This window comes from Scardinius erythrophthalmus (genome assembly GCF_964197995.2).
Source record: "Scardinius erythrophthalmus genome assembly, chromosome: 21".
Lineage (NCBI taxonomy): Eukaryota > Metazoa > Chordata > Actinopteri > Cypriniformes > Leuciscidae > Scardinius > Scardinius erythrophthalmus.
This window is the reverse complement of record NC_138241.1, coordinates 24494046-24506047: the sequence shown is the minus strand read 5'-3', so window position 1 is coordinate 24506047 and position 12002 is coordinate 24494046. Positions and strand designations below refer to the sequence as shown.

General features: G+C 37.5%; 1 protein-coding gene across 4 annotated transcripts in view; it reads left to right on the top strand.

The window, feature by feature from the left end:
* Positions 1–12002, top strand: part of khdrbs2 (KH domain containing, RNA binding, signal transduction associated 2) — a 69724-nt gene that overhangs the window by 23845 nt on the left and 33877 nt on the right. For all 4 annotated transcript variants that reach the window (XM_081350700.1, XM_081350699.1, XM_081350698.1 and 1 more), the window contains exons 3-4: positions 4089–4205; positions 9053–9199. In XM_081350700.1, coding sequence (XP_081206826.1) covers positions 4089–4205; positions 9053–9199 — 264 coding nt within the window. The remainder of the gene's footprint in view (positions 1–4088; positions 4206–9052; positions 9200–12002) is intronic.

The window sequence follows — 12002 nt, the reverse complement described above, 5'->3', positions numbered from 1 at the left end:
AGACTGGGGCCGGTCTACCAGTCAATACAGACTGTGCTTTTTGGAAGGCGGGTTTTAAAGAAACCAAAACATTAAATGACACAAACATATTCTAGTAGACTGCATAAACCAAAATGTATGAACCTGTAAATTAGCAAAATTAGACCCCTTTAATCTCTCTTTAGCTCAGTTGATCATATTCAGTCATTGTAAATTGGCAGCAGATTGAAACTTTACCTGTGTCCCTCAAGATCTCCTGTTCCAATGTTTTGGATGTGATGTTCATCAAAAATAGATTAGTATACTATTGTTTTTTCATGACAGATAAGAATATGTACTTTTGCTGAATGAAAGTGCAGATTAAAATAGGACTTAGAGGAACAATTTGCATTAATTTGCATCTGTTGAGATGGCAGAAGAGAAATGTTCTAGAACAGCTTTCTTAGTGCACCACAAAATGAAATTCAGCATTAAGTTCACAATGCATTAGAGGGTAGGAGACAGATTTTAAACTCCTAAGACTCTTTCTGAAGAAGTTTGAATTAACAAGCAAAGCTGGTCTTAGTGCAGGGATTCTCAACCTTATTTGGTCTGTGACCCATTTTTAAGTTCCAAAATTCTTAAAAAACTCCACGTCAGAAAACTTGACGATCTCGCAGGCTTAATTCCTGGCAAAAAAAAAAAAAAAAAAGAGGGTCTATTATTCCTGGAGAGAGCCATCCACTGGCATTCCCATTCATGTCTATGGCAACTTCTATTCTATTCTATTCTATTCTATTCTATTCTATTCTATTCTATTCTATTCTATTCTATTCTGTTTTATTCTATTCTGTTCTGTTCTATTCTATTCTATTCCTTACAAAATAACATACCAAATTTCATCTATGCTTATGCAGAGTAATTAAATATTAGTGATTATATTTGTTCCTTGACAGAAAGAAAAAAGAAAGAAAGGAAATTTCATGTGCATGCATGGTTACGTTAATCCTCAATGGCGAAATATGCTTTTTGCCTGCATATTGTGTAGTTACAGCATACATGACGAGTCAACAGAAATGTCTCCGATGGGATGTCTGTCAGTATGTGATGATGGTAAAATGTGTCTGGCGGCGATCATGCCAATATGAAGCTGATCAAGAGCTCAGTGGTCTTGAATGGCTTCTGAAAAGATTTTGACAGAGAAATCAATGTAATGCACATCAGCGAGCGCTGAGCGCAGGTGAAGGTCCCTGTCAAAGGGACTCAAGTGTGAAAAGTCATTTGTTCAGCCAGCCACACACACACACACACACACTAAACTCACTGCGGGCTCCAAAAATAAGTGATTCTGCATGACAGCACAGTGAATAGCCATCTGGGCTTTTTAAGTTATCAATGAACACCACAATGCATTCCAAGGATTTTTGCAGTGATTTCAGACGTACACACTGTTCCAGGCTCTAGAAGTGTGGGTTAGTGATCTATTCTCCATCACAACAGCACACCATGTGTACTTTCTTAGAAGTCACATTTGCTCATAATAAGCCAATGCGGTTTGACACTTACGCCTCCGGTTGTCAGGTTTATCATCCTCAGCCTGTCAGTGCTGCATAATGCCCATCATTCTGCGGCCTGCCTCTGCCGGGGACTGCAAGGGACAGCTTGCATCGCTTCAAACCTCATCCAGCACTGAACTGTGCCCCCTAATAAAGCCTAAATTGCCCACCATGGAGCAGGAGAGTGACTCCGGACATTCATTAGCTTAATGAAAACAGGCCACTCCACTGCAGCCGCCCAGTGAGCATCTTCACACTGTAGCTGAGGCAACCATCTGCTCCGAGGCACCCAGCCAGCTGCAGAGTATTCCTGTCATACACACCCCACTGGAGGGGATGCAAACAGCACACCTCCACTCTGAGAGAGTCGGTCAGCACGCTTTGGCGCAGTGCTGCGGTGTTGCTAAATATACTGCCCTACCCACACCTCACCCTTTCACCTGAAACTGTTTGCATTTGCTTTGTGGCTCCAGCCAAATTCAGTGACAGTTCTTCTGCGTTCCACCAGCTAGAGTTCCCTACAGCTGCTTCTACAGCCTGGCTGGGAAGAGCATGTGTTGAGGAGTTTCCAGCAATGTGCTAGGCAGGGTATGTCAACATGTGTTATACCCAACTGTTTCATTCTGGCCGCCACAAATCAGCTAACCTTTGCAAATATTTGAAGGGCAAATTCACTTCCCTTAGTAATGCCTGACTTACTGGTCTGGAAACTAACAGCAACTAGTAAACAGCAATTTCTCCAAAATGATGCAACTGTTCATGTGTTCCACGCAGAATGCTTCATGTATGTTATAGTTATGGATTGTCACAATTGTTGACTAGTTATACACAACCTATATTTATTTATGTACACATTTTGCACTATAAAATTCGGTAAACTCTTGCAGAGAAGCCCATTTTGGGCATTTCTGGAAATGTTTTATCCTGTTTCTTAATGTCTTTTCCCATTTAGCGTGTGTTTTGTAAAATGGTGTGTCAAGTTAAAATATAGTGAAAAATAGTGAGAGTGTATATTCTCTCTCTCTCTCTCTCTCTCTCTCTCTCTCTCTCTCTCTCTCTCTCTCTCTCTCTCTCTCTCTCTTATGAATATATATCTGTGATATATATTTAAATAATGACAACAATAGTCTTGTCAATAGTCTATGAATATGACAGTGTTAATGTATTTGCTCTGATGTCATCATGCTGCTGCAGAGCAATGGGCTTGCTACTGCCCAAAGATACACTGAAACACTGCTGTGAGTGTAAGTAATGCTGTTGCTGCATGAATATGCATACATAAATCCCACAGCAGATCTAGACAGGTGGAGCTGGGGGTGGTGGAGGGTTTCAGGGGAACTCTGATAGCTCGCTGCAGGGCTACCCTACAGCAACCTGAACCAGACTATTTAAATGTTGAACAAACAATCTCATTGGCTGCAGGATCAGCAGAGGCCAATCAGTTTGTGCCATGTGGTAATAATGTGATTGCTTGCAGTACCTATCAACCATCTAGAGTTTTATGACTGAACTAGATACATGTGTATATATATATATATATATAACTGATATAGTGATCAGAATCTGATGACCAGAAACAACAATCTGTTTAGATGCATTTTCAACATCCAAAAGATCACTATCTTATTCTGTTTTATTGTCCTTAGTAAAGACAGTGAAAAATGTCTTTTTAAAAGGTTTCTCAAAAACATATTAAATCTAAAGTGAATTTAGAGGGGCTGCTGGCTAAGGGGATTGTGGCAATGCATCAGAAAAAGTGATGAACACTGAACATGAGCAGACAGTGATGAAGTGACACTGTTATAAAGGGAATTTGATGCACCATTTTATACAAGGACACTTTTTCTTTCAATGGCAGCATTTATTGACTACTTAAGATTTGTTGTTATCATGGGCAGTAGACAATCCTCAGCAGCCCGAATCTGATTGTAATGTATAAGACTCTGTAATCCTTTGAAGATACAGTTGTATGATGCGCAGATGTGAGTAAAATAACAGAGAGTAAAAAAAATGGTGATGACCAAGTGTTCTCAATGACCGCTGATCTGCTGTGCAACCGAAATGTTAGTTGCTGCCTCAAGGCAGTTGCTGGATAGCTCATCATCTGGGTAGTATTACTTGAATCCCCATTGGAAATGAACTCATTACATTATGCCTCATTCAAGCATGGACTCCTGGATCGTTTTGAAGATCCCTTTTGGCATTTGGTACATGTTATAATATCTCTGAAAGCAGTGGAGCCCAACCACTGACCCCAAACATCGATTAGACACATGAGTGGCTACAGTGCCCTACAGAAACAGGTGTAGACTCTCACATCTTTTTTAATCGTTTCTGACAAACTTTTTAAAAAAATGTGAAAACAGCGGAAAAATACGTTTGATCGACGACTGCCACAGATTTAATTTTAAACCAGAAAAGAATTTTTCATTCTCTCACTGTAACTGGTTTTGTGCATGATGAGAAAAACCAAATGTTTTTTTTTTATTATTGACTGTGAGGTAACTGAGGCAACCATCTAAGAAGCAGGCAGTGTGAGAGACCAACCTATTGCCTTTTCTCTCCTTATTACAGTTTAATTTTGTTGGGAAACTGCTGGGGCCCAGGGGCAATTCCATGAAAAGATTACAAGAGGAAACAGGAGCAAAGATGTCCATCCTCGGCAAGGGTTCAATGAGGGATAAAGGCAAGGTAAGATGACTGGCAACAACTCTCTTTTTTTCGCCATGTGTACTGTATAAATTTAATGTTTTATTAATGGTTTGGGAATTGTTATTAATGACATTGATATGTTTTTTTAAAAATAAATGCCATAACTAAATCAGCATATTTCCAGATATTAAGGGCCAGACTTACTGACAGCTTGCTCCAGCGCAAACCTTCTTTTGGCTTTAAAAAATACTGTCAAGATTTACTAAAGCCACGCAGTGAAATATTAGTGCTGAAAAGGCGTGGACAGTTGTTTTTGCGGCTGACCTTATTGCATATGCATTTCCATTTAGACACACAATTTATGGGAGGAGCGTATTTAAATGGATGACGCAAGGTCATTTCCTAAGGTTTGCTGGTCAATTTACTGGTATTTGCGCCATTATTTACTGACCAAAAAAGCATGTCTTAAACCAAACGCTACTTTGTGCTGCTCTTGATTGATTGCATTGATCATTATGGAAATGATCCGGCTGTGTCTGTGTTCTTTAATTTGTGCGTCATCAGTAGATCTCATACAGAACTTTCCATTCCCATCCCATCAGCGCTTTTGTAGGATTGCGCTCTCACGCTTATTTGCCCTGTTTAGTAAATCTGGCCCTAAATATCTAAGCTAACTACTTATGGCAAAAGCAACTGCATTTATTCCAGAGCAGAGTGTTTTATCCCTTAAATCCTGTAAACCTTTCATTTCTGTGAGTCTAACAAGCATCAGAGCTGACAGAGCAAAGTGTGAGAGGACGCTGAGACCGAAGATCATTACCTGCACATATGCCCCTAGATAGAGGAGGAACTGCTGTTTTAGCATTTACTGACGTTGTACACATTCTTGAAAAGAGAAGTATACATCACAAATAATATCACAAATAATAGCGCACTGACCTGTGTAAAGTAATGCACATGGTAGGACTAGCACAATAAATGAATGATATTTTCATAAAAGAGCAGTTTACTAATTTCATTGTCAATGTTTTTCGCCCATGAGTGAGTGGGTAAATGATTAAACATTGACTCACAAATTGTGTAATTTGGCTGAAAATAAAGCCTGTTCTCTCTCATTCAGCTCAAAAGCTGTCATGAAATGGTTTGATTAGCACAGTTTTCTTTCTTGTGTTGATATATTTCCTATTGAAACAGAAAGTTGGGGACATATAAGGGCTTTAGTTCGGACATTGCAGTAAGGTGTCTGATAGGCTGATGAAGATATAATGAGGATATATGCCTGTTAGTGAAACATGTACATTTTTTTTGATGATTTTCCTGTGCATTTTACTACATTTAAAAAAATGTATCTGTAAAAAGATGACTTTGTCAGTGAATTAGCAAATACACATGGATTAAAATCCACAAAACTCCTATTTTGATTTCATGGGGTCTTTGAATGTTGATATGACAACTCCTCAGACTTAGGGTTAGGGTTAGCTAACCCTAACAGACTTATGTTTGTTGTTTTGGAAAAAAATGATCAGTGTTTGTTTGGAGGATCAACTATATCCTTGTTATGAAGGAGCTGTTGAGGCTATTCACTATATGGATCTTTCTCAGTGGAACTAGTTTACGTGCTTTGGATTGAGCGGTGGTGAGTGAAATGTTCAGCCAAACAGCTGCCCTAAGAGACCTGCTGATCATTAACCTAGCCAGAGAATCGTTCCAAATTTAATAGTTCTCGGTTTGCTGCTCCTATCATCTCATGATAGGCCATCCTGAATTCCCCAGTTCAATAAATTGTTCATTTTAATTTAATTTTTATTGAATGTGACTCCATTGAATTAAAAACATTCATATCAAGCAAATATTCGTTTTCTTTCATAGTGTATGAAATAGAATAATTCAATAAGCAAACGAGGATGTGTGCTACAGCGATTTTTACTGCTGTCAAGGGGTGTAGTTAGGCACAACTGAAGCATGGAGACGTGACATATTATTATAGCATTCGGTTGCATTGTGTGCATGTTGAATTTTGTTCAACCAAGAACAAAACTTTTTTTAACGACGCAAAGATGAGAATTAAACTTGAGAATTGTTTTCTACAAAGTCACCAGTAAATTTCTGTTTGTGCGATCAGCAATGCATCTACAGTTATCTAATTACAGTTAATTATTTACACAAAATCTGCTTTGACCTCATTTGGTCTCTGAAAAGTGTTCAGAACTTGTTAGAGGAATGAAATGTAGTATACAGTGCAAAATCCTGTGTCTTGTTCACATACCACCTGCAATCTATTTTTACCAGGTGCTGCAAGTATGCTTTAGCGCTGTGATTCTTTTCAGCTCAAAAAACTCCTTTCTATTTAAACTAAGCTCTATAAAATTTGATCTTTTAAAATCAGACTTATTTTTATCTCCTCTTTTGCATGCACACATACATGTGTTTCTGTGTATTTGTGGCCTCGCGTCCATTTCTACATTTGCATCGTCTCAAACTGGAATCGCGTTGTGCACACAGCCCTAAATTTACCATTATCTGATTTACATAATTCATTAAATGAATTGCGTTCTCACGCAATACAGATAGCATGCAAATAAAAGATTATTTTATAGCCTCAATGCTTTCTTAATTAATTACCCCTCAGACTTTAAACATACATTATGCATTTTCGTCATTGCAATAACTTCATAGAAACAAACAAGACCAATGTCTTATGATCTTATTGACAAATGCCTTATATTGTTAAATGCTAAAAAGGTGTCCAAAGAAACAAATGAGACCGGAATATGCATTGTTTTTTTCCAAATAGCTGTGTGGGGTTTCTACAAGCAGACAGAGTGTTCTTTTTTAAGTTTTCTAAACACACTTTTCAATGGAATTTCACACTCTTAACAATGCAGATGAACCGTGGTCTGAAATCTATTTAAATTTATGGCAGAACTCAAACAAGAGCCTGTTGGATTGTTTTAAATCCCAAAGGCAATCATTAATGCAAACATATTCCATTATAAAGAGTCACCTTGAGCTAGTACAGGTTTGTTATACATATGAAATTAAGAGTCTGCCTTGCATCTTTATGGCCATAGATTTGTCTGTGCAGTATCTGAGAGTCCTACTGAGGTCTTCGTATAAAAGACTCTCCTCATCCAGGGTTTAACAAAGCAAAAAATACTGCATTTGGAATCATTCCCTGGGCAGGTAGATGAACAGCATGTGTCTGAGTGCAGCAAATTGGCAGGAATTTGGACATTACATTCACCACCATGCAAAAAGACATTTGTGTATCACAAATCTTAATCTGGGGATAGACACAAATGTTATAGCAGAAACATTGAACTCATATCCTTAATTTTTATGTAAGAAAAAGTAGATGCCTTTTAGGAGTAGATTTTATTTAGCTCTATAATATTTTGTTAGAATGTATCAAAACTGAGCTCTTTAACTCCGTAGGGGTACTGGATAACTGTCAAGCTTATAAGTGTCAGATTCGCTATTTGTACTTTACTGGGAATAAATATGAGGAACCCTTCATTTTGTCATATTTGAAGAGGATTCTGCTGTGCTTAGACATGCTTACTTGAGTGCCTTTTGAAATGAATCCTGGGAGACAGGCCTACCTTTTGAAACAACAGAACATTTTCTTCGTGGATTGACATGAAAGGAAAGTTAAAGCTTTCAGACTTGAAACCGAACAAATGTCATCTGACGAACAGTTTTCCAGGACTGGAAATGAGGCGGCAGCCTTTTCACCGTCTCCTGCCTTCTACTTTTGTCTGTCTGTCCATTTTTAAGTCAATCTGGAGACACCCACAGTGCCAACGCCTACACACATATATTTGTGTCTACTCACAAAATTACCGTCTGAACCATCTCATCTGCACAATTCGTCAGCTGCATGGCGTATACCGGAGCCCAACAAAATATGATTACGCCTCTCAGAAATGTTGTGAAAGCTTAAGTGTCTCCTGACCTTTTGTCCATGCAAAGCATGATGGAAAAAGTGCTTGGGTCACTTTGACATGATACAGAGATGACATTGGTAAGTGTTTATTAAAGCTGAAGGGGCTACAAGGGCCCGTATCAGTGATCAGGCTTCTATGTCATCAAAACCCTTCTGTCTCAGCCACAGCCGAACGGTAATCAACATAAAACAGAAACGCTGTCTGCCGTAATTACAAGCTTTCTGAAGTTTCATGTTTTGTGAAGAGCCACAGAACACCTTCAGCAATCAGAGAGAATTGAAAAACTGAATACCTCTGTTAAATATCAACCTTTTTTTGCTTTTCCAATGGCAGGATTTAATCAGAAAGGTGACAGTGTAAATGTATTTCTGACAAAAAGCCCTCGGGCAGAATTAAGCTTAATGATTTGAATCTACGTACCCATTATCTGTGTTACAGAGTAAAGGTGTTGATAGGTCCCATTGTTCACACACACAAAAAAAGACTGTGACATTTTGTTGAAATACATTACAAGAACATCATCATCTTAAAAAGAGCTTCTTAGAGTGGATAATTCTCCTAAAAATTTCCATTCTGTCACTTTCGTGTTGTTCCAAACCTATATGATTTCATTTCTTTTGTGGAACAAAAAGATTTTTTTTTTTTGTGCACACATAATGAAAACCAATGTGGTCCAGTGTTGCTTCAATAAGTCAGTCAGTCAGTCAATAATTGTTCCACAAAAGTCATACAGGTTTGAAAAGACATAAAAGTACAAGCAAATGATGACAGAACTTTCATTTTTGGGTGAACTATCCCTTTAATGCCTTTCCAGTTCACTCTCAGTTCAAAATATGCATAATACGGTTTGGAGGAAGAAAAGCTCTCTTTATCTAATTCATTAATGATATGATTAATTCTTCACACAGAATTCCTGACTTGATGTTTTTCCATCTCTAGGAGGAAGAGCTGAGAAAAAGTGGAGAGGCGAAATATGGCCATTTGAGCAACGATCTTCATGTTTTAATTGAAGTTTTCGCACCACCTGGAGAAGCCTATTCCCGCATGAGCCATGCCCTGGAGGAGATTAAGAAATTCCTTGTTCCAGTAAGTTTATATACTTGAATTCCTTGAAAGAGATGGGGAGCTGGAAGCCAAGATGAGATGAGTACACTAACCAGTGCTGAACTCTAGTGCTTTCTCCTGCATGCATAAATTTGCCTATGTTTAGTGCAAGGGGAAAAAAGATTATAGAGTTATGCATGATTATATATAAAAGAATTGGATGTTGAATATGTTGGAATTGGCTGAAAATACTGCTAGTTTCTGATAATATCTTTTCAAAATTAACTTAATTTTAGGGTATGGCTTAGGTTATAGGTTTAGGTTTTTTTGTTTTGTTTCATGTATATATTACCACTGGTTTAAAGGTCTCGTTCTATGCCCCTTTTCACAAGATGTAAAATAAGTCTCTGATGTCCCCAGAGTGTGTATGTGAAGTTTGAGCTCAAAATACCCAACAGATCATTTTTTACAGCATGTTTAAATTGACATTTTTTGAGCTCAGAAAAACGAGCCGTTTCAGTGTGTCCCCTTTAAATGCAAATGAGGTGCTGCTGGACGACACAGGGGGCGGAGCTTCATGAGCTCGTGCTCAGTCTGTCAGGAAAAATTCATCTCACGGAATGATAATATCAGAAACTCTCAGTAACGGCGTTCATTTCGAGTCGGACAATAATGCCTACAGAGACAGAGTGCTGTATAGAGATGAAACAGGTATGGTTTAGTAGTTTAATTACGGTTATTATAACGTATTTGTCATCTGCTTGTAGGCTATGTATCCATTATTTATTAATAACCTACAAGTCTGCTGTCTGAATGATGATCAAACATGTACTGATGAGTTTAATAAAGTTTATTGTACATCACACAAAAGATGAAGCGTCAGATTTACTTCAGAAAATCACCGTAAGAGCTGAGTAAACACAGTAGGCTAAGTTATAAGAAGTGTGCAAGTAGCCAGTAGAGTTGAGGGAGCATTCCTGTGGGCGGAGGTTAGTCAAGAAACGGTTCTGGTGATGTCACTAATGCAGGATGTAGAGGGGTGTAGTCCAATCGAGCCGTTTTTTGTAGTCAACTTCTGTTAAATAAAATATCTCGCTTGGCATTGAACTTTGAGCTTTATAATTTTACAGATATTATTTATACTCTAACAGCAACATTACACACTAACTAAAGTTTGAAACATGGAATCGCATGCAACGGGACCTTTAAAGTTTTGCTCAGTATGGGTCAAAAGGACAGTCAAGACATTTACTGAAGTTTTTTCCAAAAGATTTCTATTTCAAATAAATGCAGTTCTTTTGTACTTTCTACTTATCCAAAAATCCTGAAAAAATATTATATTACACAAAATTGTTTCCACAAAAATATTAAGCAGCACATCCGTTTTCCACTGTGATAATAATAAGAAATGTTTCTTGAGCACCAAATCAGAATATTTGAATGATTTCTGAAGGATCAAGCAAGTTGCTGAAAATTCTGCTTTGCCATCACAAGAAACATATTAAAATAGAAAATTATTTTAAATTGTAATAATATTTCACAATATTATTGTTTTTACTGTATTTTTGATCAAATAAATGCAATCTTGGGGAGCATGAGACTTCTTTCTAAAACAATAAAAAATCATACTGACCCCAAACTTTTGAACAGTAGTGTATAGTCACTAGCTTATACTTGTTAGTAATATTAATAATTAGTTATATTAATTTGACACATTAATCTCCTTTGAGAGCTCTAGGACTGACCTTGGCCAGGTTTCCCGATAACGATGTATCTTAGCTCTTAAGAGCGCTTTCTACGTGCAAGGTTACGAACGCTCGCTGCAATTCCACGAGCGTTTCCCAAAAATGCACTTAACATGAACGCGCGAGAACGCGCGTGCTCTACGTGCTACTTAAGAGTCGCTGTCCATTCATGAAGTTCTGAAATATAACCTTATATGGAATCGTATTCTGAACGTTTAACCTAATAATTGTCATCTGTTGTGGATTAGCAATCAAAACAAGTCGATATAAAGCACCTACAGGCGGAGGCACTGACAAAATGACTAAAAAAAAAAAAAAGATACCTTTCAAAAAGATGAAATGAATTTCCTTTTAGAGGAGATAGAGCGAAACAAAGATGTCATTTTTAACAGATTTAAAGGATTTCTTTTATTTATTTTTTGGTCATTCATTTAATTTTGATTAAAATTATTAGATTATTATTATTTATTTTTTTCTGAACTTTTTAATAATTTAATTTATACATTAATTTAACCAAGAACAAAAAAGAGTAATAAAGTGTACAATAAAGTACAATCAAAACCTTATATTATAATCAAATTTCATTTGAATAAAGTTAAAGGTGTAATCTGACAGTTGTCCTGCAGGTGTCCTCATAAATCTGTCTTCTTACGATGCACTTGGGGATGTACGATTACTCCAGAGCACTCGTAGATCTACGGAGATTTTCAAGTGCTACTAAGCTACGATGCTTTTGGGAAACAGACCATAATATTAAGATCAGTCGTACGATCGTTTTTACGATCAACTTAGGCTTACGATGCTTTTGGGAAACGCAGCCCTTGTCTATGCACTATAAGCATGGGTATCCAATTAAAGCTACAAGGGGTCTGGTCTCACTGATCTGGTTACATACTCCATATGTATTTCTGTCAGTGGTTAACCATGTTTTATCTTTATGCCCACTGCAGAATGCCAATTAGATAAGTTTTCAATCTCAATAGCTCTGTTCCAAAACATAGTGAGCTAACTCTGTAGACACGCTTCTGACATAATTATGATGCCTCCTTTTTTCAACCAAATTCTAAGGAACTGTGTGTATCCATTTCAGTTAGCATGCT